The sequence below is a fragment of the Fusarium poae genome, chromosome 2 (genome assembly GCF_019609905.1).
Source record: "Fusarium poae strain DAOMC 252244 chromosome 2, whole genome shotgun sequence".
Classification (NCBI taxonomy): Eukaryota; Fungi; Ascomycota; class Sordariomycetes; order Hypocreales; family Nectriaceae; genus Fusarium; species Fusarium poae.
Window position 1 is genome coordinate 3,932,018 of NC_058400.1, and position 25,705 is coordinate 3,957,722.

The following is a 25,705-nucleotide window of genomic DNA, read 5'->3' on the forward strand; positions in this document are numbered from 1 at the left end:
TTGACTTTTCCATGAGATACAGAGTTAGTTGTATGTAACTCTCGTATCCGACAAAGACAATAAACAGGGAATGAATTAAATCTCGATGGGTGGAATGAGTAGGAATGCGGTTTGGTTCAATTGGCACGGCCTTTTCTCGACAAGATGGTGTATGACTGAGATTCAGACCTGTCTAGAAGTTTGACCACCCTTTTTTCTTTCTTTCTTTCTTTTTTGACCTGGACCCTTTTTCTTGGCTCATGATGCGAATCTCTCCTTCTTTTCTTCTTCGTACCTTCTAGGCTGTCAATTACTGGACCCCTATCATTTATTGTCAACCAACAATTCTCTCATCCCATGTTTTAGATGAGGTCGGGTAGAGAATAACCAGCTAGCCGGTAGACTAGATAGGTAATTAAAAGCTGACAGCCCAGGTTTGACAAGGCTCACTCGAAAAATAGATCAGCAACTTTAGTAGTGAAACATTGGGCACAGTTTCAGAATGACTCTCATAATATTCATGGAATGTTTTTACAACACTCTGGAGATGAAGGAACAAGTCGAAATATGACATCTATAATGATGCACATTTTGACGGATACCTCGACAACGAATATAATTCCCAAAGCATCAAACATCATGGGCCTCTTTGCATTTATTTATACAGACTACAGAAATGAAGAAGAGATCTAGCCTAGTGCTCGTCTCACATGTGATCCGAACAAAGTTGTCTCCCTTACAGGCTGTATGCAGGGTAAGTGCATTCTTACAAACATAGGTACTCGTAATTGAAACGCGGCAGAGTAGGTAAGTAATAATTCGACTCCTTTTTACGGCTTTTACTTCTTGCTGTCTCAGCTGTCACTTAATCCGGCCTAAAACAGCTCTAGGCAAAATAATTACTCTAAAACCGGCGAGGTCTGACTACGCCGTTGCCATAGCTCTTTAAAGGCACGTAACCTGAGACAACAGTACTCTTCCCCAGTCCAGATCGAGATCGAGACTTCTCCAACCCGGCAGCAATAGCTCATGTGGCTAGCAACAGCCGTTATTTACATTTGCAACTCAGCAGTAACATTCTGTCTATATTCAGTTCTCAGTATAGTTGATACGCTATTGGGACATCGTTCAGGGACTAAAATTTATTATGTAAAATAGCTCCGGTAACACGCCACTCATATAAAGTGTCAGAAAGAGAAGGGGCCACTACCGAACGGCTGAGGCGTTCCTCAACGTCGTTGAAGCACGGAGCAACAGACATTAACCGTCAGGTACCAAAACGGGGCCATGGGATATGCCCTGTCAAGGCCAAGTTTTACCCCAGACACAATTTGAAGTTTGATTCAATGTTATTGTTGTCTTTTCACTGACTATAAACATACCCTATATACTTCTCTCAGAATTGGTAGTATGGTGCGTCAACCTAGTCTCGCCATTTTGTGCCTCGAGATCCATAATCTGACTTCTCCGAAACTCTGGCCCAAGAATCTCCTCTTCACTCTGGTCGTCTCCAAGACGTCTTGCATCGCTTTTAGGATAAACCCTCGTTCTTGTGAACGGACCATTCATGCCAATCTTTCGCTCGTGGTCTTCGATATGTTCGTGAGTACCCGCCGTACTGCCGCTACCGTTCCTGTCTACCCTCTTAGCTGGATGTACACCTCCGCCTATCGTCTGCAGAGGATATGACGCCCCGGAGTTAGGGTAGTTGCTGGATCCTCGAGAAGTCCATTTCGTAAAACATTTCTTGTATAGAGGCCGGCAGACAGGAATGGCAATGCAAATCATTGTTACAGTGAGCTCAGCGGCTGACCAGACAATCAATCCCATCGGATCCTCTTGACAGATGTTAGTTGATGTTCAATTATCATATTAAGGGGGACTTGCTCGTGTGGTTTGGACTTTTAAGCTTGGGAACCTCGAGTGTGCGCTTAATTCCAAATGCTCCGGCACTGTAGATAGGTTAGTCGGTATCACTGGTGTTGAAGAATGACTCTTACATAACGCCCAGGCTGAGACTCAAGAGAATCACCATCTTCTCTTTCATCTTCATCTGTAAGCCGAGGATAAACAGCCAAGGGAAACCAGCAAAGAAGAAGTCGGCCACAACACACAGGACTATCAAATTTAGCTTGTCATGAAAACAATATGAAGGAGGTCCGAAATTACTCACCACAAAGTAGCATAGATGCAGGAGCCGTATCTATATGACAACGACCTGGTATCTTGCGGTTCCAAAGGTATTGCGGTGGAGTGCACTGAAGCCAATAGACAAAACACACTGAAATGGAAGCTGACATGAGACAAGCCATCATGCACCAGATAGCAATCTTGTGCCATTTCTCCTTGACGAGTCGTAATAGAAAGAGGCCCAAAGACCACTTTGCGATACTCATGGCTATTATCGCAAACGTTTGGCTAGCAGCTTCGTAGAGTAGTGAGAGTGGTAGATGGTCGGGGTCATCTCGCAAAATATCCGTTAGATTCTGGCCCAAGCCATAGTGTACCCCTATGGTCATCAAGATGGTGTTGATGAGAAGGAAGAACTATGATAGAAGATATCAGTAAGATGTATCAACGGTGACAGGAATACTGGACCAACAAAAGCGAGATTGTACATGTGATCGTCAACACCAAAAGATTTGACGATATATACTCTTGTGTAAGCCCGCAACACTACAAAAATGAAGCTGACAACCATCAATGACCACATGGAAGCAAGGACCCAATGTCCATCGCCCCCAACCGCCATGGCAGTCTAGAGTTGAGAAGTTGGCGCTGATATGAAACTATTGACTTGGTGACAAAAAAAGAACACAAGTAGGTTTCGATAAAGAGTGCTGCTTATGTATGCATGTTGGTCGAGGAAAGAGTAGGAATGGACAGTCGTACTGAAGAAGGGGAACCAACAGTTTTCAAGCAAGCCATAGTAACACAAGAACCGTCTCGACACCAGTACGTCGGGACGAATACCAAATGCGGATGGAGGCGAAGTGGTCACTCGTTGCTAACTTTTATTGAGACAATCAAGCCACATTCCTAGCCCACGGGGTCGGTTAGATGATCTTTGTGTGTCCGCCTTCAATCCAAATATTTACTGGAGTGTTTGGCCAAAGACTGTTCTTGGCTAGTTGCCGATCAGTGAGAATGTCAATGACTGCAGTTGTTGAAGAGATTCTCGACCAGCTGAATAACAGGGGTCAGTGATACGAGCGCTACCTTTTTGAGTTTAATACAACACGAGCACTTAGATAGTCTAGAGACTTGATCATGAACACTATCTACGCGCAGCTATGCTCTCAGCGGGCGCGGCAGGGACTTTCTATTAAACAAACACCAGGTTAGTAGAGAGTCGATCAGATCTTCGGTTGCCTTGGGACGCCAACTACATACCATTGATTGTGATGGAAGACGTCGGGATGATATAATGATATACACATATGGACGTACTGACTTGCGCATCAAGACTACTTACTTTACCCATTTGTAATTAATTACCAAGACCGTCATTTTCCCAGCAAAACACAACGTCTATTTAACCAAGAGCGTTGCAGAGTCGTACAAGACCCGTACGCATCCAGCCCTGTACATAGCTCGCTAGTTTAAAGAGGCGTTTTTGACAATAGGAATTTTGATGAGGTGGCGGGCGCTTGATCGTCGTCGATTGAGACAACAATAGTTTGTGGCTGGCAACCTTGAACCCTAAAGTGGAAATTGTACTGGGAACAAGGAATGACCCTGGAAGGGCTTTGTGTAGAAATATCAGATCATAGACGCATAATTGGGAATGTTGATGTCAAATCTTTGCTCTTTGACAACCCAATTCGTTACCGGTATACCTTGGGTAGTCTCCTAAAAAAAAGCTGGCACTGTTCTGTCTCTGTCTCTGTCTCTGTCTCTGTCTCGGTGGCGTCGATTCGCCAATGGTCTCGACTCACTGAAACAAAACTCTCTATGTCTAAACGGAGTCTTATATCCGGACAAGCGCTTACATGCCAGTGTTTTTGGAAACTCCCCTCTCCAGCTATTCATCAGTCCTTCTTCTCGCGAACCTCGTATGCAAACATCTGGTTCGACGCCACTCCGTGTCTATCCTTCATCTTGATAGCTGTTTCCTTGCCGGCAACTGGTAGACGATACTCAAAGCCTGCATCAGAGGTTCGACCATCTGGTAGAGCATAAGGGAATGGCAGATACTCAGGCAAGAGACCCAACTGTCTGAGCAAAGTTCCTTGATCCCAAGAGATATGCTCATGATACAGGCGGTCTCCTCGAATATTGACCACCGCCGTGAAGGGGACCTCAGCTTTGATATTGGTGGGCGGGACACCAGGTAACCTACCATGGTTAGCACAGCGAGCCGAAGTGTTTAAGGAATACTGACATCCAAGGGATCTCTTGATTGTGTGTGAACTTAAAGAGGAACTCGTCAACAACACGATCTATGCCAATGGTTCGACTAATCAAGTCCAGTTCAGAGTCTGAAGAGTTGTTAAAGATGAAGTTATGTCGATAAAAGTCTGATAGTTTGTCTCGACCAATCCCTCCCGTCAACTACGATTCCTCGTCAGCTCTATCATCAGGAGCATTTGTATGTCTACCTACAGTAGGGGTATGGTTGACGTATGGTTCCTGTACCATGGTGCTCATAGTATGCTCAACTGAACGATCGGCAAACTCATAATGTGTATGCTCTTCCCAGATGTACTCAAGATCAAAGAAAGGCCCCCCAATCTTAGGTTTGAGGAACTGGAGGTTTCTCGTGTGCGAAACAGATTCCATGTTGTAATCAAAGTGCTGGTGGAATGGTGTTGCAAAAGCGTAGCTTTGAGCTTTGGGATAGTAATACTCGGTTCCAGCTGACTTGTCAGAACTACTCTTGCCGGTAGGCCCAACTACATGTCGCACAAGTGGAATGTTCGCGCAAGATAGCTCCGATAGTTTGTCGGCATTGGTATATACGACTGCTGCTACAACGCCATGGACGTCCGACAGGTTTGGTGCAACTGTGTTCCAGAGACTTGAAGAATATGCTATGGATCATCAGCAGACTTTACGAAGATGTGAATCATGCTTGTCTTACCGACTAAGCCAATCTTGCCTTCGTCATACTTATCACACTGGTGAATAGTCCCCAAAGCCTCACGTAAGATATCTACGCTGTTGCCGTCCTCAAACGCGGAAGCATCGATCTGAACTACCGTATATCCCTCCTCAGCCCATTTGATAAGCACAGACGGTACGCCGTCTTCTATTTTGAGAGGGTCCTCGGAAGTTGGCGTAAGAACCACAAGGCCTGGGCCACGACCTCGGCGTGAGAGTGGAGGCAACAGAGAGACACCTGGCCGCACAGCTTTGAGCTGAGGTGTAGGGAGTGGCTCCGGAGGTTGCGTAATATCTGCAAACATCTTGATTACTATGTTAGGTGATAGTTCAGTTGCAAGACTCAAGTGGATTTTAATAAGACATCGCTTCTCCGCACGATTGAGGGGTTTCGGATATAATTTCCCATTGAGGAACACATGACCGGCAGACGTGTAGTACGAATCGCAAAACCGAGGATTTTGTATGGCACCTAGAAAGGAAAGAAGGAAAGAAGGAAGAAAAAAGTCACTGAAAGAAGCATATACGTACAGCAAGGGGCGGAAAGTTTGGAGCTCAAAGACCGCTGGGATGTAACTTCGCTTGCCTGTCTTCAGTTCCTTACTACCCTGATTCATTTGACGTCTAACCATGATCTTGAATGGGACCTACACAACGGGTGAAATATGGTAATATGGGGGTTATTGACTTCCTCTCGATAGAGTTCAACATCAACGGCACCATTCATTCGGCATCACTCATCAAGTTCAAAAGATTTCAAAAAGGATGGCAAACTTAACATATGTTCATATCTCATAAATGTCAAACTCAATATGGTATATATGGTGCTGAAATCAACCAAAGCGTATGTTCCGACATGCTTCAAATTGGTATAAATCATTCCGAAATCCTCGACGCAAATTAGACCTTGGCTTGCTTGTCGTCAATGACCAACAAGCCAGCATCGACACCTGCTCTAGCAAATCGATCTCCAAGCACTCCAACTGTGCGCTGGAAGTCTCTCTCCACGCCAAAGTCCTCCACAAGAAGGTTGTCAAACAGTGGGTGCGAACGGCCAACGATGATCAAATCGCCAACGCTGAAGCGAGACTTGCCAACGAGTTCACGGGAGTGAGCTACAGCAAGATCAGGCAGGTTTCGAACCGAATCAACAGGGATCTCGACAAATGTGACGCGACCCTCGAGTTTACCCGCAGCGTTGTTCTTCGCGGTGTTAAGAAGGTCCATGTCACTCGCAGATGGGAAGCCTACTGCGTTCTTTCCGAGGTCGTTACCCGTGGAAGGATCGCTGTCAGGTGACGCATTGAGTGTTTCATGATCATCTTCGCTGAAGTGTAGGTGGACAACGTGAATGGAGACGTGAGGGTTGTGAGCGAGCTGGAGAGCAAAGAGCAGGGCGGCGCGATCATCCTTGCCACCAATGAAGGGCACGAAGATAATTTGGCGCTGATCAACAGGTCTTTGAACAACTGCGCCGTCATGAGCGCTGTGAATAGACAGGCCGGTGCGAGTGCGTGTAAGTGTAGGTTTCCTGGTTAGGGCATCGTGGGGAATCCGGTTAATGAAAATACCAGTGGTGCAACTTGACCTCTCAATAGCGTTCTGGACATAATCGATGTAAGTTCTACTAAAGAAACGATCGTTGATGTTGCCAGTCTCAGTCAGGGCGGCTGTAGAGCTTTCCTCGGCGATACCACCGTATGTGCTCCAAGGGATGATCATGAAGTCAGACCTGGCTTCTTCGGCATACTTAACGATAGTCTCGGCGTAAGCGTTGGTTGGGATGATGGATACTTGGCCAGCAACAGCGACACCATTGAGACGAGAGAAAGTCTGGAAAGCTGAGAAGACGGCATCGCGGGAGGCGAACTCGTCGAGTTCGGCAGATTGCATGACGGACGAAGTACGATCGGTCAGCTCCATAAGCCGAACACCACGAACCTCGAACGGGCGGCTGGGGATGACTTGAGTCTTTTCCTCAGCAGGAGTAGCATCTGTGTTGTCACCGTTGGTTGCGGGAGTGATAGCAGGAGGAGTTTGTTTTCGGGATCCACCAAGAAGCGAAACGAGGTTGAACAATCCAGGAAGAGCATCAAGGCGGAGGTGAAGAACGAGGCGGTTGGTCTGAGATTTATCAAGAGCCTCTTCCATCTTATGTTCAGAACTCTGAGCCTCGGTTTGGAGAGGGTTTCCATCCCAGTCGATCTCTCCTCGACGCCACTTCTCGACCTTGAGGCGGTACGAGAGAGGGTAGAGCCACCTGGTGAGTGGTGATGTTGTGACAGTGGTGACCTGGCATGGTTAGCGATGAATTGTGAAATAATGCGAGATACGTACAACTGCCATGACGACAAACATGGTGAAGGTTCGGGGCGAAAGAATGCCAGCCTGAAGACCGATGTTCTACACAGATATTAGTGGAGGTTGCGCGACTGGCAGCGTTAACTTACCAAGACAATCAGCTCGACAAGACCCTTACAACTCATAAGGGCACCAATGGTGAAACTCTCTCGCCACAGACATTTGGTTAATCTCGCGGCGAGGGTACCGGCAATGATCTTGCCAAAGAAAGCGCATGCGATAATGGCAACAACGTATCCCCAGGTAGTACCATCATCAAGCAGACCCAAGTTGGTGTTGAGGCCAGATAGCGCAAAGTAGAGAGGTAAAAGAATAGACCCTACAAGATCCTCAATCTTTTCAGTCAACTTGATGGCGAAACCACCATCGTGAGGGCATATAAGACCGATGAGGAAGGCGCCAAAAATAGCGTGAACACCAATAGCGGCTGCGCAAAGTGTTATGGTTAGTTGTCAATCGACTTGGGGTCAATTACTTACCAGTGAACCAAGATGAAGCCAAGACGAGAAGCAGAGTCAAGGTAGTGATGCCTTGAGATGGGCCGTTCTGGATACTGTCCGTTCGGCGCAATACCCAGAGAAAGACGGGGCGCACAGCGTAAACGAGGAAAAGGACCCATGCGACTGCAGTCAAAAACACATACAAAGCCGTGAGGCCATTGGCGTTGTTGACCAGAGCGACACTGAGAGCGAGCAGAACCCAGCCGACGACATCGTTTCCAATACCTGCAGCGAGGACTGTCACACCGACAGAAGTGCTGAGAAGCTGAAGCTCGGAGAGAATACGGCAAAGAACAGGAAAAGCAGTAATGGCGAGCGCAGTTCCAATGAAGAGCGCAAAGGTGCCAAACTCCAGGTCCTTCATAGTTCCCTCATCTCCGTATTCTTCATACAAACCCCAGGCAACAGCGACACCGAGACCAAAGGGAAGCACCATGCTGGCAAGACCAACACTGGCAGCGACACGCCAATTGGACTTGAACATTCGTGTGTCAACCTCGAGTCCAACAAGGAACAAGAAAAGAAGCAGACCAATGGTAGCGACATTGGCAAGAACAGGCATTGACTCTGTAGGAAAAATGTTCTCCTTGAAGCCGGGAATGCGCATCATGACGGAAGGGCCGAGGACGATGCCACCGATGACTTCGGCAATGACGCGCGGTTGACCGAACTTGGAGAGAGGCCATTGAAGAAGACGACAGAAGATGATGATAATGAATGCTTGGACGATGAAGAGGGTAATGGGGTCTTTGGGGTTGTACGTGATTGGGTTGAGGCCTTCGATAATTCCTCCTTGAGGATGGGCACTCGTGGCTGCCACAGCCGTCGTCGTCGGTGAAGACGACATTGCGAGACTGTGAACTCTGTGCGACTGTACAGTATTATAATCTAACAAGATTGTTGTTTCGTGTCTCGATCGTTTCGTGCGGAGGAGGCGCAGACGTGAGACGTCGTCGCAAGAGGAATACCTCTTAGGGAGGGGGAGGAGGAGGAGGAGGAGAGGAACAAAGGACAAGATAGTAAATACAAGAAACAAGGGCCAGGTCGAGGGAACAGCGACTGGCGCTGAAGCCTTTTTGTGTCTGTCGCCCGGAGGATGAATCAATTGGCAACCAAGAAACAAAATGATCAAAAAGTTGGGATTGAAGGGAGAAAAGAGGCGGGGGGGTCATCCGCTGAGGAGAATAGAGTAGTGGGGAGCTGTAGGTCAAGGACCAAGGGTCTAGGCTGTCCATCGTAATGGAGGGTGCGATCCATGCATTAGACTTGTCACTTTCCTTTGGTGTTGTCTTTATCCAATGTGAGTCAAGGGTCTTTTTTTTCCGTCTGCTGTGTTACCCGGACCAGGATTGACAGACAAGATAATGCAGTAGCAATTGTAACCGAGTACATGTATTTCCCAAGCTGTCAATCTTTTGTAGTACTAACCCAGCAAAGGTTGAGTCCATGTTCCGTTTCGATTTACAGGTAGGTAGGTACCTATCACAGTATCGACTGCACTGACTGTACGACCATCTCCCCTAGCGCGAGCCAATTCAGTGGAGAAACCCCAAGGCTTGGCAATCTCAAGTCTGCCCGATCAGAAGAGGAGACTTGTGATTATACTGAAGCGGGCATAAATATATATTGTTGGACTCTAGGTAGGTGATACCTAGTAGGTAAGGAGGTAGTTTCTAATATATATAATATCTGCTATAGGCGGCTAATTTAGAACCTAGGTTTTTATTTTATTTTATTTTATTTTATTTTATTTTATTTTATTTTATTTTATTTTATTTTATTTTATTTTTATTTTATTTTATTTTATTTTATTTTATTTTATTTTATTTTATTTTATTTTATTTTATTTTATTTTTATTTTATTTTATTTTATTTTATTTTATTTTATTTTATTTTATTTTATTTTTATTTTATTTTATTTTATTTTATTTTTATTTTATTTTATTTTATTTTATTTTTATTTTATTTTATTTTATTTTATTTTATTTTATTTTATTTTATTTTATTTTATTTTATTTTATTTTATTTTATTTTATTTTATTTTATTTTATTTTATTTTATTTTATTTTATTTTATTTTATTTTATTTTATTTTATTTTATTTTATTTTATTTTATTTTTATTTTATTTTATTTTTATTTTATTTTATTTTATTTTATTTTATTTTATTTTTATTTTATTTTATTTTATTTTTATTTTTATTTTATTTTATTTTATTTTATTTTATTTTATTTTATTTTATTTTATTTTATTTTTATTTTATTTTATTTTATTTTATTTTATTTTATTTTATTTTATTTTATTTTATTTTATTTTATTTTATTTTATTTTATTTTATTTTATTTTTATTTTATTTTTATTTTATTTTTATTTTATTTTATTTTTATTTTATTTTTATTTTATTTTATTTTTATTTTATTTTATTTTATTTTATTTTATTTTATTTTATTTTATTTTATTTTATTTTATTTTATTTTATTTTATTTTTAATAAATCTTAGCTTTATTTTAAACTTTAGAATTAATAGTTGATTATAGAGTAATAATAATGCCAGCCTAGCCTGACTTGACTATATTGACCATGTTTTTTTCTTCTTTATTTGCCAACCGAGTTGCCCTTTTAATAGCAATCCAACGACGATCCAAAGCCAGGGAATGCACTCCTTTGTCTCATCTCCCTGCCAGAACATGTATGTTATTGATCACTCCTCCCTCTCTACTCCCCGCACATATGATCCTCCCCATCCTCCTCAATCGAAAGATCCCTGTCGTTCACGCGCCGTTGTGTCTCACCGCCTGCATCTAGGCCCAGGCCCTTCAAGATCTGACTTGCTTACAAGTTACCTGCCATGTTGGGTGGTCTTTGCTTTCTGTTTTGTTTCCGACCAAGATCGGATTTAACTGAGGCTGAGTTCTGTTGCTGACTGGCGTTTGACGCACGAGATGCAATATCACAAGTGATTTGTTTGTTGGTGCCCGGTGAGTTTTGTGTAACCAACCACCGTGATGGGCAACTCAAGCCTAGACGTTACACTCATTGACCGCTACAAGCTCGTCGAATACCGTTACACTGGTAGTCGTTACGATGCATCGGTTCAACGGCAAACTCCTCAATCCAAGCATGATTCAATACCCAGCCCAAGGATCGCCACAACTGCAACAGCTTGAATTGTAAAGTTATCAAGTCAAAAGGTGGAGAGTCACTGTCTAGGCCCCGCATAGGGTCACATTGACACTGCCGCTACTCTTGACTCCAACTCCAAATCTTTGTCAACGTGCACCACCTTCAGCCAATCTCTGGGCATCGCGATACCTGATCAGCAGGGGTTGTCGGCTGATGGTAAGCCAAGAGTAATGTTTCTTGAAAGCCTGAACTTAATTTCAACATCGAGTTTCATGGTCGCCTAGTTCCATGGCTCTTTTGCTGTTTCAAACGATCGGGCGCTAGGAATGAACAGTGTCTCATTCAACTGTTTAGTTTCGATCGCCCAATCCATCAAGGTTTTGTTTGAAGCTATTCCCAGTTATACCTCCCCACTGTAGTAATACTACCTAATGAGTCGGCACTTGTATTTTCCCACCCAGACCTGTTGTTGACATGATTCTTGGTGCGGGGTCCTCATCAAAATCGCTTAGTACTAAGTTACTTGCTATGTTCTATATCACAGCGGATTTGTTCTGTCTTTGGCCAAACGCTACATTGACGTCCGTGTATATGTATAACAACCTGATGAACCTCTTTTCGCTACTAGACCGAGGACAGAACCCACTCTGCGCATTTACTTCAAGCTTGACATACTTGTACTCTGTTTTTGGAGTCAGGGTCTATCACCGCAGTGGTCGTTAACAATCTCACAAAGGGAAACACAAACTAGGCAAAGCCATCATCGCAAACCAACACTACAAGACATGGCAACACCTTCACCAAGCACAAAGTTTCACATGTCTTTGTACGCCAAATGCACCCTACATGTTACATCCGCTAGCCTGTGTTCATTCAACCACCTCTGCGGATCAGACACGTGTTGCGCCACTAGCTGTCACTGGATGAGGTTTTGCACAACTCAAGGCTATAACTTCAACGTTGAGGGGAAAGAGATAACGATATTACGACTGTACAGGGACCACTACTCTCTGCAACATATAACTAACGATGGTGAAAGGGATTTGTGGTGAGTTCAAAGGGCGATGCCGATTCAAGAACAACTCTCAATATAAGAGTGCATTATTTGATGTATGAAGAAAAAGGTATTTCGCCATTCAAAGGTGTTTGATGGCATAAAATAATCAGAAGTATAACATACTCGAGTCATCAATATTAATAAGTTCTCTTTCTGTGTATACCATTTAATACAATGCATGTAGTCTCATCGTGACGTCCAACCTGTAACCTCTATAATCGGTTGGCAATCTCCTCCAGCAGCTGAAGCTCCTCCTGCATAAGGAAGAGACCATGAGGCAAAGCAAGTACACCACCGGGCTTGAGGATGATCTCCTTGCCGTCATGTCTCTCGTGCCTATCGGAATCACTTCCATCATCTGGCACCACTTCACTTGAATTGCCCTTTTCAACATCTGTCGCTTTCTCCCTCTCTCCTTCGGTCCTCTCAGCGCGTAGGTTCTCAGGTGTCCACCAATAGACAGGGTACGCGCGCTGGATATTGTTCACGAGGAGTGCCACTCCAAACATGATTGTACAGTTGAAGAGCACCACAGGGATGAAGAACCAGCCCAGCTGAAGAAGTCGGTCATCAACTACGGCGAGAAGGCCCGTTGCACCGGCGGGCGGGTGTATCGTTTTCGTAAGAGCCATGACGGACGTCACCGTCGCGCAGGAGATGGCGCCACCTAGCCATTGAATGGAGGAGAAGCTGTCACTGAGAAGGAAGAGCTTTCCAATGCTGACGCCGATGACGGCGGCGATGAGTTGACCGCCGAAGAAATTGCGCGGTTGCGCGAGGGGAGACTCAATAGCGTAGAACTCAAGAACAGCGCCCGCACCCTGGAATTGTTAGCACATCATATCAAGGATTTGATCTTGTTTCATTGGGAGAACATACAAAAGATCCGACAATAATTGGAGCGCCTCTCTCAACAAATGAAGGAATACGCTCCGAAGCCAATTCAATAACCGACAATGCGATAAAAATGCCAATGAATGCCCATATCACTGGAAGAATAGTTCCAATGCTACTGGGTTGTTGGTGACGGTATCCAAAAATGTAAGCGATGGGATATGGGAGGTGTTTCCATGGCGGCGGTGGAATGAAGGGATTGATGAACCTATCAATATCGAAGGCCCATTTCTTCGGGTTCGGAGACGGCATCGAGATAAAATGGGGTGACCTGATGTGATGGGGTTGTAAAATCCGGGGTACAGTAAATGCAGATGAGATCAAGCGATGCAACCAGCCAGAGTCGATGGATGCAAAATGTGAGATGGTTGGAGAAACTGGAAAGTCAATGAATAAAGATGGCGTCAGAAGGCGTTAGATGACACAACGAAATTTTTAATTAAGCTGGAACCTCTTCTAACGTGGAGTTAATCTCGGCTGGCGATGGCTTCAAAACTCCAAACAGAACAAACCAAGGCTTCCATAAAACATAAAACGACAGCGCCTCTAGTCCTTATACCAAGTACGTTAGCCCGCGGAGATGATCCATTAATGCGAATCCATCTGAAAGAGCATGACACCAAGGAACACCACAAGCAAAGCCGATTCACCCGATCAAGAGAAAATGGGAGACTTCTATTGGCATCAGACCAGGAACCATGACGGCTAACAGTGGAACGTTCCCCATTATTTCCACTTTCGGAAACCGGAGAAATGGAGCGCCGGGGTTTGTTCGGTATGGTGGATTTACAATGACATAACAGCAAAGAGCTCCTCTTTTTTCTTTTCCACCTAAGTTGTCTTCTTTTTACTCTCACCGGCCCGAAACGACATTGCTATACGGAATTGCTTACTCATTCTCGGCATCCCCGATATTCACGGGCAGGCAAAAACTAACCCTACAAGATAATTTCGGCATCGCGAAGTTTGGAAAATGCTTCAATCCAACCCTCTGATGGATCTCGTTCCTCCTTGAAGCCTGCGTTTCGCAACCTCTCCGCACTCAATTGTCGATCAAACGTTAACCACCAGCCTACATTATCGAGTTGTTTCCTTCCTGCTCCGACACCCGCCGTTTTACCATACTCTCCCAGGAGATGGCCATGGGTCTCGATGTATTCACTCGGTCGTTGACCCTCGGCATTCCCCGGTGCGACACCGACAAGTCCAAAAAACGACGCGATGCGAGGCCACGCTTCCGCGAAAGTGGTCGGTTCCGCACGATCAAGCATATTGATGATTTTGCCCCCACACGACGATGGATTGAGTGCTGCGTGAATTGCGACACGACCGAGGATACAAGACGATACGGACGTGAAGCGCGCATGGTAGGCTTCCTTGTTCCCCGGAAACATCACCTCTGCGCCTTCGCCGTTGTTCTTTGCATACAAGGAAAGATACTGCGCCCAGTGCAAGGCGAGAGAGTAATTTGAGCCAATCGCACTGAAGCCTACGACCACGTCGGGACAGACCTCTGTCCACGTCCATTCGCGACCGGCTGAAGCATCAGTGAGAATGCTACGAAACCACGGGTAAGCAACCGTCTTTGCATAATCCTCTGGTATAGTATCGGCCATGGATTCGTCAAGAGGAGGTGTGAAGATGCCACCCGGAATGTAAATGCCGTATCCCTGCGGGAGTCAGTGGTTGTACGGAACGTGAGTGTGAGGCATATGTAGACCTACCCTTGTGCCACCAGAGTAAACGAAGGACTTCAAACTGGGAGAGAGTGCGTTGAGTGCAGTTGCGACATTGCGCATCATGTCGCAATTGATCTTGCATTCCTCTTGGTGGTCCTCATCATGCGGCGCAAACACTGTCGCTGTTAGCAGGGGTCATTGTGCTTCTGTGCAATGCTCACCAAAGTAAAAGACGTGGGTGATCTTCTCGATCCCAGCCACGTTATCCCTCAATTGTTCCTTCAATTCACCACTTTTGAGATCTACACCTGACACGAGTTGAAGCTCTGGTCTTTCACTAGACTCTGTGGGCCAGAATGTTCTCTCTGCGTCCAAGGGTCGATTGCTCACAGCTGTGACGCTTGTAAAAGTGGTGGGTGCAGGGTAGTTTGAGAGGAGTTGATTGACGGCGGCCCAGCCGATGAGGCCTGTTGCGCCAAAAACGACAGCGTGGTTTTGAGGAGTAGACATGGTCAATTGTGAGTATTGTTGTCATACAAGGTGGTGTCTGGTTGGGGCATCTGTCTTGATATTTATTTGAGCGTTGCTCTCATACTGGAGTGTTCTCATCATGGCTCATCCATTTCCACTACCCAAAACGGCTCGCCGAACACGGCCTGACTCGTTTAGTATGCCTAGTGTCCCAGAACTTGACTAATAATTAAGAGCTGTGCTAGTCGCATACAACAACATTGCTAATTGCATGTAAGTCTAAGGATTTTTTTGCTCAACAATGCAGATTATTCTAACTTTTCTCTCTTATATAAATTAGTATATACTTAATAGTATTAATTTAATAATATTAAGAGGAATTATAATAAAAGCCTAGCCTTTCTATAGCTCTTCTATCTTGACCCTCTATAGCTTTAATCGTGACCCTCTGTAGCCACTTTCTTGACCCTCTGTAGCTTCTATCTTAACCCTCTGTAGCTTTAATTTCACGCGTTAATGTGACGAAGATGGCTTAATGCGGTCACGTGTAGTCATGTGCGGCTTTTATAAGCGTCACGTGTGCGATTATGTAAGTGAACAGTGGGCCTTTTGTGTGCGATTAGCACAGCTCATAATCAATTGACCTTCCGTGTCGGACAAGGCATTAAAATGAATAATAACATAAATTGACTAGACTCAAAATACTAGATCTCGCTCAGCTAAGAGGTAAACAGTAACCGACTCAAATAACTACAGCATATAAATCATCGCAGCCACAGATAGAACAAGGCCAACAACGTTGTTTCCAATCTTCACTCCGGCAGAATCGTCTTCCTTGCCATTCCCGCTACCGCCAGTCCTCGACTCAGAAGACCAATCACTTTCATTCCACTTCTCAAATGTCAGTCCAGGATCAAGTCTCGGCTTCAAATCAAAGTCAGCAGCGGTAGCCTTTCGTGAACTTGTGGTTCCGTTCCAGCAATGCTTATTGAAACACTCATCACATTGCTTGGGCAGGTCAATATCAACCCTTCGCAAGGAACCCTTGATAGCAGCACATGCCAGACATGCGGGCCAATTCTCATCTACACTTCCGTTACCGTATGTGGCAACCTGGAAAGCGTTATCGAAAGCAATGTCCAGTTGGTTCGTGGTGAACTCTGCTTGCATATAAGAGTAGTTGGTGTAGCCCGTCCACGGTGCATTAGGAAGCCAGAGAAGAAGAGGTGTCTCTTTGCTGGCATTGCATCCGAAGAATGTGGGCTGAAAAGAGAGGTTCTGAGCAACGATTGTGTTCACATCGGGAATTTCAGGGAACGGAATGTTGCCTTGAGAAGCGGCGATGGCCGTGTCTATGATGTTGTTAGTGTCAATCTTCCAAAAGTTTGGGCGACATACGTCTCAGGTTTGTTCCATTGACCCATCCGTTTGGCGCGTCAGATGTTGCTTCATACACAATTATCAAATCGAGTTTTCGTTCAGGAATGATCAAAGGGCGGAGAGGATTCGTGTCTAGGGAAAGACTGCCATCGACCTAAACAAGTCAGTGAAGTTCTTTGCATGAATTGGTTAGAACCTACGAGTAGAAGCTCCGAAACATCCTTCATGTCCTCGTTGTAGCCCTCGAAAGGGTTGGGATAAGTCGCCCAAAGTGACTGGTTGAAAGTCAAGTCAAAGTATAAAGCCGTCTGGTTGACCAGTTGCACCAACGGATTATTGTACTCATCATTTGGGATAGGCACGTCGTTGATATCCGGGTTCACCTGTTGTCTTTTATCCAATGAACGCTTTGCAAATATCGGAACTCCATAGAAGGAGTCGATGAACCATGCAGTGAAAGCGTTGGTAGTTGTTCCTTGCATGAAAGTAAGTTTATCGAAGCCCTCTACACACTCGCTCCTGTTCTGTGGTTTGCCGTCAGACATGGATGTGCCGAGATACTTGGTGGGTATGAATGCTTGTACGCGGCCACCGGCCCAAGACCCAAACTCATAAGGCGTGACTTCATAGGCGGTCAAGTTGAAGAGGTTGGAAGTGTTGCGGGTTGGAAACATGAGCTTTCCGATCTCAGGTGATTTGCCAGGTACGACCTCTGCAAAGCACATGATGGGCATGGGAGCATCGCCCATAGCAAAAGCTGTACCATTGCTGGCAATATCTGAGTAGTTACTAAAGAGTTGGTCCTCAGGGAGCCATGTTCCCCAGAACTGGCCAAAGGTATCACCAACAGACACCGGGAAGCCGGCTTCATCTTTGGCGCCAGTGTTTTCGAAGATGGTGTTCAGAAATTCTGTCTGGTTGCCGTCGGGACCTTCAGCGTAAGAGGTTGAGAAGTTGGTGGCCTTTTGGATGTTGTCTGTTGTAGTGAAATTGTTTGCCGCGCTAAATGGTAAGTATGGCGGATACTAATATCGGAATATGAACTTACAGGAGGCCGACAGTGACAGCACCACCGCCTGATAGACCAGTGATGTAGGACAAAAGTTGAGCTAGGCCTCCAGTGCGAGCAGAAATGGCTGCATCAGAACGAGAATCAAAGGCTTTCCAGACACCAAGGCCGCCTAGACCAGACTGAGTACCACCACCGGAGACAGAAAGACCAACAATCGGGACGTCCTCTTCTTTGAGTTTGTCCATGTACTCGTTGATGTCGAAATCGTTGATTTTGGCTAGCTTCAAGTAGTCCTCCAAGTTAGACATCATTGTCTTTCCTCGAAGTTCTCTCCATGCACTTTCTTCATCAGACAGGCCCTGGGATGGTTAGGATGTGTCATATGACAAGTTCCTTGACGCCTACATCTTTGGCAGCGCGAATCTCCAAGTTTCTTGGGCATTGTGTATAGACAGGGGCATAAGGGTCAGCCTCAGCGCCCCCCTGAGCTAATACAAATGTAGAGTATGCAGAAAGAAGGAATAAATGTTGCGACAAAGAGAGATGCATCTTGGGACTTGTAGGCGTGGGTTTGGTCAGAATCTCAACGGTTTATGACTGAGAGACTCTGGGCAAGGTTTGGCATGTAGTCGTAGGCACCCTGGGTTTAATATCTTGAGCCGTAACCATCCCACGTGAGAAGCATACCAGCGAATTGCCTCCTTTGCCATCAATCCAGCCAGCGGTACTCTGATGCCGGCGGGGTTGAACGAGACTTTCCCACTAACAAACTCCACGAAACTCAATGGCGAGATCCAGCCAACGAGAATAGCGAGGATCTGGGGTAAGCCGCCTCAATGCCTAATTTAGCCTCCGTAGTAGCGATGAATCTGGAGGCGTAACGAATGCGAGAAAAGCCACGGCTTGAAGTTTTGCTGTAGATGCAGTTGTTATGTCTTGGCAGAGGAATGATGCCGTATACCCGAATAACTTCGGGTTCTAGGACCTTCGAAAATGAGCCTGACCGTTCAGTCATAGACAGGACATGTTTACTAGATGAAAATTGTCGTGGCGTTGTCGTTAGGATCTTGCGTTGGAGCCGACATTAGGCAAAGACTAACTTTTGTCTATTCCTTCTATGGTAAACCATTCAACATCTGCATCTTTAATACCTTTTACGCCTCTAGTTCAAAACGCCATCCCCTCTGTTCATCCTGTTGACCTTAATCTTAATTGTCTCAAATGACAATACATACGTTACTGCTTCCACCTTGTGCTGAATTTCGCAATTAATAAGACAAAAACGCCCGCCACAAGGGATAGACTTGTGGCTTTTCATAGTTAGCAGTGTATCGACGTTTTGGTGAAATGGGTTTACTTACTGACAGTGAACGCCCATCCTACTCCGACGCCATCAATCATGGGAACTACTCCACCAACACTTATGGCACCAAAGCCATACTGAATGACATATTTGCCCGTGATAACAGCAGTTCTATGTGCAGGTCGTACTTCTGTAATAGTGTCAGCGAGAACAACAAGGCACAGAAGCCTCAACTTACCAGCAGCATATGTATTCAATCCACTGAACGATGCCATGAGTCCAAACCCTTCAATGAAAGAACTGACAATCGGTAAAGCCATTCCGCCTATTCTGTTATGAACACTCCATCCGTAAAGCAGAGTACCCAGAGGCAAAATGATCAGAATGCTGGGCAAACTGCTGTTCAGTCGATCTTCAGGACACCTTTCTCCGTTTCGCTTGCGTATATATCTCTTGACCACAACATCAGAGATCTTGCCCCCCACTGTGCTTCCAACAAGGAAACCTGCACCTGGGGCAAGATAGAACAAACCGCTGGAAAGAGGAGAGTCGAGCTTAAAGCGAGGGTTGATGATGCGTCGAACAGAACTTAGAAGACCATATTGGTTAAAACCCAAGAGACCGCATGCGATATTCTATCCATGTCAGCTAGTTTTCATGGGAAAATCGTATCTTACTCACTGCGATGATAACCTTGGGGTACGAGTATTGACAAAAGACATGCATAGGGTTGAAAGTTTGGACAATTTCTCTCCTTGTCCTAGGACGTGGCTCGGCGAGTTTTGGATTCTCAACTTCACTTGCTCGAGGGATGAACAGCAAGGAAAGAATGAGACCAAAGAGAGACATGCCGGCCTCCACGCCGTATATGACCCTCCAGCTAGTATATGTAGCAATGACACTACCAAGGAGCGGCGCTTGAAGAGATTAGTCGGAGCATTGAGTGTGATGCTGGGTTGACTGACCAATTGTGTTGGCAGAAACACAACTTCCTAGAAAGAAACCCACAGCTGTTCCGCGGACCGTCTGTTGACGGTTAGTATGGCCTTCTGCAAATGTCCTATTACTTACAGGATCAAAAATGTCAGCAAGGATAGTTTGTCCCGCTACCAAAAAGAAGGGTCCTGCTGTCCCACCAAGAATCCAAAGGGATGCAAATCCAGCTGGATTCGGGACCACAGCGCATCCAATTGCACAGAGACAAAGCACAGCATTGGCAGCAAGATATGCAGATTTCCGACCGATAATGGTGCTGATCGGCAACCAGATCAGTCCTGATAGAGCTTGTGCAACAAAGACTCCAGCGTTGACTGTTGTGATGGTAGTCACGGCTATGTTCAGGTCCGAGGCCACTTCGATGGTGGCAGGCATGATGGCCGTGCTCCAGAATGTCATAGGCAAAGGCATCCAGCAGACGACAAAGAGGATGACCCATCTTCGCCAAGAGGGTATCGAGGCAACGTCATCGTCAATTGCGCTGGCTTCTGTCTGAGGTGATGCCTCGGGGGCTGCTAACGTTTCCGTCTTGGGTTCGCTCATAGCGTATATCTTTAAATGATAAAGAGACAGGAGTGCATATGTATGGGAAATTTATAATAAATATTAACAAAAAAAAGCAGCAAAAATTAGTTTCAAGGAATGATGCCATATATACCAAAGAGTGTCGGATCCTACTCTAGTTGCTGAGCCTAATGTCCAAAAGAATTTGAAAAGAGTTTTCATAAAGCACACCTTCTTTTTTAAGAAGAGACCTCTTACTCATTTCAATGGCGACATGTGGATCTTCCAAGACTTCATGAAGCGGTGTCGGGTCCTTCAAGTATGATCATCATCATGTTCATCTAAAACCCGTTCAATTCCCATGATCTCTTCGGCCTGAAGCTCAGATCCGCCGATGAACCCGAGGTTAGTATGAAATTGCTGACTCATCACGGCCAAATTCAATTTTCTCGCCGCAAAATATCGGCTTCTTGCACCGTTATTCCCATCTTTCTATAGCACGTCACGCGAGCAACCGTTGAACAAAAGCAAGTCAACCACTGATTGTAAACGGAAGTTTGCAGATCTTAGCGGGGAACAAATTGAGTCATCAGATTGGTTAAGATCCGTCGCGGTCCCGTGTTACCGAAGCCCGATCTTTCGACTTTATTGACCTTGACAATTTCGGGTTACACCATGACTTCCAACGACGAGAGTCCTCGCGATTCGGAGCTTGAAAGTAGAGATGATCTCGGCTCTTCGAACCTTACACCTTTGAGTACGACGGAGAAACGTCAGAGAAAGACAAAATCTACGGCGTAAGTGAGATACTTCCTGACCCGGTACTGTTGACTAACTCGACTGCAGATGTCGAAGGTGTCATGCTCGTAAAGTTAAATGCTCTGGTGGCCAACCCTGTCAGAATTGTCGACAGGCAAGTAAAGGCACTGAGTGTTCTTATCCACGCAAGAACAGACTGATAAAAGTCAGCCAGCAGTATGTTTTTGTTTCCCGCTTCTCAATCTTCCATGATTCTCATCAATCGGCATAGGTATATTGATGATCTCGTTGCCGAGAATGAACGCCTTCGCAATCAAAATGCAGACCCCAAACCTCGTCCCGAGACCACTAGCTCAGACGTGGCTATACCTTCCACCAACCAAATAGAAGCACCCTCAACATTGCAAGGCACCTTGTTAGAAGAAAGGCCGTGGTTCTTTGACATGAATGTTCTTCATACCCCTGTGCTTATCGGCGAAGCTTCCGATGCTGCCTTTGCAACTCGCTTTCGGCAAGCCATCTCCGAGCCGGGACTTAGTCACATTCCGAGAGTCAACTACGCGCCAGACGAGACACTGCTTACCCTTTCAGACGAAGATTGTCCCTGGCCCATACCATCCCGGGCACGACTTCTCGTAAATGTAGCGTTAAAGTACGTTAGCAGGAGCTATTACATTGTACGCAAGAGTCAAATATTGGAAGGACTTGAACAGACAATTATGAATCCCCACTCTACAGATTCACTCCTAAAGAGCAAATTGTGGGTTCTGTTTGCCATTGGAGAAATGTACTCGACAAGAACAGCGGCAAAAGATAAAAACTTTCCTGGTATGGCGTATTTTGCCAGGGCTACAAGGATTCTTCGAATCATTAGTGAAAGGCCACGAATTGATGCCATCGAAGTTCGCTTGCTTCTGGTAAGTTTTGACAACAAGTACGGAAATGATTCAGCTGACAATTCAGTCATTTTACTCGCTCGCTCTGAATCGCCGTTACACGGCCTACGCCCTGGCAGGCTCATCGGTTCGACTCAGTGTGGTGATGGGTCTAAATTTGAACGTGCCAGAATCACAGCTCCGCGATGCTGGCGCCCGAGAACACAGGAATCGCGTATGGTGGACAGCTTATAGCTTCGATCGCATGTGGGCATCCAGACTTGGCCATCCAGTAGCTATACGCGAGGATGAAATAGAAGTTGACTTGCCGACCGATCCGGTTCTTGAGATATGTTCAGATGATTTTACAGACTCGTCATATTTCATCGCCAGTATTCGGCTTGCCAGTCTAGCTGCCAAGGTTATTAATTCGATCTACACTAGAAGACCACAGCAGAAGAGCCTTTCGCAAAGGGTACAAGAAGCGTTGAAGGATTTAAGGGCTTTTGTAGAAGACTTACCGGCACATCTTCACATTGAACCTACTGATGCTCCTGAACCAAGTCCCAAGCCTCTGTCATTGCATCTATACTTTAACCAAGTTAGTTAGTGATTCACCAAAAGACTGAACATAGCTGACCAATTCAGGTTGCCATCACAGCTACTCGACCTATTCTTCTTCATGTCCTCCGAACTCACGTAGCGGCATGGAACACGCAACCACGTACTGAACCTCAAATTCCAATCTCGGCAATGACGCTCTCGGAAGCCTGCGTTCGCTGCGCACGACACTCATGCCGGCTACTAATCGAATGCTGGATCGATGGTTCCTTTGCAACCTTTGACTATTTCTACACGCAATATCTCTTTGCAGCAGCAACAGTCCTTGCGATATCGAGTCTCATCGATGGTAAAGAGTCACGTAGCGACAAGGAGCAATTCGAGTCAGCCGCACAATTCCTTGCCCAACTCAAAGAGAACGGAAATTTTGCAGCAGAGGAATTTTGTAGACATATTGACGCTATGAAGGTTTGCATGGCGACGCGACAGGGACAGTTCGCGCCGGACGCTGTGATGCAACAGTTTGAAGGGATTGATGTAGGAGGGTTTTCCAATCCGACGGCCGGGATGGCGCTGTCGGAGCCTTCGTTGCAAGAGCTCTTGTCGCAACCGGTGCTAGACTTGCAGTTCATTGATGCATCGATGTACCATGATGGTGCGCAAGGATTGTATTGGCCTGATATAAGTCCAGAGAGTTGGACCACCAATGGCTGGACGCCGGGCGGATAAAAAGACTCAAAGTTTAGATATCATAGATGATGATAGTATCAGTATACAAAAGTGTAATTAAAATTGTTGGATTGATATACCTAACTTAGCCTGCTTCGAATACGCCTCTATAAAACTGGAGTGTTGTAGCCGGCAAACCTCGGTGTTTCGGGATATTAGTATAAATGAGAGATGTTATTTGTAAGTACAATTTCGCTTCCAATTCGGTAAAGGTGCATCTGTATCATCAGGAGACATATTGTCACAAGTCAAAAGGGACTGGAAATGTGGTGTGACTGTTGACTCTTAGAAAACGCGGGCACGTATCGGAAGCTCGGCTTGGAGATTTGATTTGCCCCGTGGGGTTGGTTAACGTCACTCACATGCTTATTTATACTGTACAAGACAAGTTAGCTTGCGGCTCCGAGACATGAACTACCCAAAACGTCAACCCCAAATTCAGAAATGGTGAGATTATCGAGGCATATAAATAAATACCTACTCCCTTGGCACTCGTAGCTTTGGACTCTTTCTCACCACAATTACAACCAATTTTCCATATCCTATCCTATCTTTGTCTTTCTTATCTTGACTCTCTGAATCACCTCAATCATGTCCATTGTGCAACCCATCATTAGAGACGACCTATACCTCCAAGATGATGACGTCTGGGACACAGTACACCATATCGAATGGGAAATCGACGCCAATTTCTTCACGGGAAGTAACACAAGACCCAGATCGCCCCTTTACAAAGCAACAGCAGACCATCAAATCATCATCGCACGCGCTGCAGCGCTCATAATCCGCGCATCTCTCAACAACATCCCAATTGATATCCCGGACTTTGATCCTACTACACTTACAGGCCCGAGAAAGAGCTTGTATCGATGGATGAGAGCCTATAACAGTTCCCAAGCGGGGAAATTGGTGTTGAGCGATGTTACCATGACCGTCATGATTGAGATCCTTTCCTCATTGACAAAACTGGGTGCCGAGGGCGAGATTCTTGATAAGATTGGTCCCAATATAGGTGGTATTCTCCAGGGAAAGGTTGATCCCATCGAATTAATGGTTCAAGGCGACAAGATACACCACATGCAGGACGGTATGGAGCTGGCGTTGAAAATGAAGTCGCACCTTGGAGAATATCTATCACATTTTGCAACGAACAAATCTGTTCAAAATGTTCTCGAAGTCGGAGCCAGCACGAGCAACGTAACGGGAACTCTCTTAGGTGCCTTGTCTGGCGAGAAAAGAATTTCCTATACCCTCACAGACCGATCGCTCCCAATCCTGGAGCAGATGAGAGCCTCACTAAAGGGTTCGTTCAAGCTCAAAGCTCTCGACATCAACCAGGATCCAGTTGAACAAGGATTCAGCCCAGGGTCTTTTGACTTGGTCATCGTCAACAACATTTTATATACAGCCAATTCTTTGGTGGGGACTCTCATGAATCTACGCAGACTTATCACCCCTGGCGGCGTCCTTATTCTTGCGGGATTTTCAAGTATGTCACCAGCCTATAATCTGATATTTGGTATGAACGAGAACATGTGGTCAGGTATGTGTACCCGTTTGGTATCTCAATGAAATATTCACTAACAGCACTGCAGACGAACGATTTGAGCCATTGGAATGCCCTTCTGTAAACGAGTGGAATAAGGTTTTGCAGAACAACAATTTCAGCACACTCGAACCGGCAACAAAAACATTTGATTTTATAGGGCAGTCATCCTACTGTTTGGTTTCAACAGCTCTGGCTTCTATTCATAATTTAATGGTCAACATTCTACCTTGTGCTCATAGTGGCAGTTTCAGCTTCGCCAACCAGCTATCAACCGCTCTTGCAGAAAACAACACAGCATCGACCATCTCACCAATTTTCCCTAATGACATCTCGCCTCATTTTATATACACTGTTATCGATGATGGTTCTGCTTTTCTAACGGAGTACGAAAAGCTCGTCAAGGGCAAGAATATCTTATGGATCAGCATGAAGACAGATGATGCTGAGCCTCGCGACATGGGAGTGGTACAATGTTTTGCCCGCCGTGCTCTTGAAACTAACAGCGATATCAAGATTGTTACCCTCGATGTTAAGCAGAAGTTTCCAGATCAAGCGGATATCTTGAGAGTAGTTACACGGATCATTCGACTCTCGTTTCAAGAAAATAGAGGTACCCGGACGGAACTTGAATACGAGTATGTCAATGGCCAGGTGTTTGTAGCGCGTGTGAAGCAATCAGAACTAGCCAGTAAAAGAGGATAGAGTAGAACCCAAGATTGGACTGTGCTTGTCATTCTCTTGGGCAACTACTCTGGAGGAAACTTCTTTTAATAAAGTTATGTATCATATGAAAGTTTGATGAGTCAAACTTTGAGATTGTCCGTTTGTGTGTGAAGTAAGGTTATAGGCAGCCAAAGTTCAAGGTGCCTCG

General features: G+C 45.4%; 8 protein-coding genes across 8 annotated transcripts; 2 read left to right on the plus strand and 6 right to left on the minus strand.

Moving 5' to 3' along the window:
• Positions 1–1,362: 1,362 nt before the first annotated feature.
• FPOAC1_005171 (uncharacterized protein) lies at positions 1,363–3,375 on the minus strand (the record flags this gene model as incomplete). Its single annotated transcript, XM_044849702.1, has 5 exons — positions 1,363–1,817; positions 1,882–1,931; positions 1,980–2,097; positions 2,153–2,525; positions 3,373–3,375. The coding sequence occupies 5 exons, from the start codon at positions 3,373–3,375 to the stop codon at positions 1,363–1,365; spliced, it is 999 nt and encodes a 332-aa protein (XP_044708412.1).
• Positions 3,376–4,010: 635 nt separating this feature from the next.
• On the minus strand, positions 4,011–5,387 carry FPOAC1_005172 (uncharacterized protein; the record flags this gene model as incomplete). Its single annotated transcript, XM_044849703.1, has 4 exons — positions 4,011–4,317; positions 4,364–4,533; positions 4,585–5,012; positions 5,063–5,387. The coding sequence occupies 4 exons, from the start codon at positions 5,385–5,387 to the stop codon at positions 4,011–4,013; spliced, it is 1,230 nt and encodes a 409-aa protein (XP_044708413.1).
• Positions 5,388–5,982: 595 nt separating this feature from the next.
• FPOAC1_005173 (uncharacterized protein) lies at positions 5,983–8,790 on the minus strand (the record flags this gene model as incomplete). Its single annotated transcript, XM_044849704.1, has 4 exons — positions 5,983–7,374; positions 7,420–7,485; positions 7,533–7,870; positions 7,923–8,790. The coding sequence occupies 4 exons, from the start codon at positions 8,788–8,790 to the stop codon at positions 5,983–5,985; spliced, it is 2,664 nt and encodes an 887-aa protein (XP_044708414.1).
• Positions 8,791–12,334: 3,544 nt separating this feature from the next.
• FPOAC1_005174 (uncharacterized protein) lies at positions 12,335–13,268 on the minus strand (the record flags this gene model as incomplete). The annotated part of the gene is made up of 2 exons (XM_044849705.1): positions 12,335–12,943; positions 13,002–13,268. The coding sequence occupies 2 exons, from the start codon at positions 13,266–13,268 to the stop codon at positions 12,335–12,337; spliced, it is 876 nt and encodes a 291-aa protein (XP_044708415.1).
• A 686-nt stretch (positions 13,269–13,954) lies between these two features.
• FPOAC1_005175 (uncharacterized protein) lies at positions 13,955–15,205 on the minus strand (the record flags this gene model as incomplete). Its single annotated transcript, XM_044849706.1, has 3 exons — positions 13,955–14,686; positions 14,741–14,871; positions 14,917–15,205. The coding sequence occupies 3 exons, from the start codon at positions 15,203–15,205 to the stop codon at positions 13,955–13,957; spliced, it is 1,152 nt and encodes a 383-aa protein (XP_044708416.1).
• A 711-nt stretch (positions 15,206–15,916) lies between these two features.
• Positions 15,917–20,400, minus strand: FPOAC1_005176 (uncharacterized protein; the record flags this gene model as incomplete). Its single annotated transcript, XM_044849707.1, has 10 exons — positions 15,917–16,518; positions 16,565–16,700; positions 16,747–17,548; positions 17,595–17,917; positions 18,852–18,868; positions 18,920–19,051; positions 19,100–19,496; positions 19,543–19,778; positions 19,827–19,887; positions 19,933–20,400. 10 exons carry the CDS (start codon positions 20,398–20,400, stop codon positions 15,917–15,919), a joined length of 3,174 nt encoding a protein of 1,057 aa, XP_044708417.1.
• Positions 20,401–21,036: 636 nt separating this feature from the next.
• Positions 21,037–23,285, plus strand: FPOAC1_005177 (uncharacterized protein; the record flags this gene model as incomplete). Its single annotated transcript, XM_044849708.1, has 5 exons — positions 21,037–21,158; positions 21,208–21,336; positions 21,392–22,037; positions 22,084–22,596; positions 22,644–23,285. The coding sequence occupies 5 exons, from the start codon at positions 21,037–21,039 to the stop codon at positions 23,283–23,285; spliced, it is 2,052 nt and encodes a 683-aa protein (XP_044708418.1).
• Positions 23,286–23,876: 591 nt separating this feature from the next.
• Positions 23,877–25,536, plus strand: FPOAC1_005178 (uncharacterized protein; the record flags this gene model as incomplete). The annotated part of the gene is made up of 2 exons (XM_044849709.1): positions 23,877–24,828; positions 24,881–25,536. 2 exons carry the CDS (start codon positions 23,877–23,879, stop codon positions 25,534–25,536), a joined length of 1,608 nt encoding a protein of 535 aa, XP_044708419.1.
• Positions 25,537–25,705: the final 169 nt, after the last annotated feature.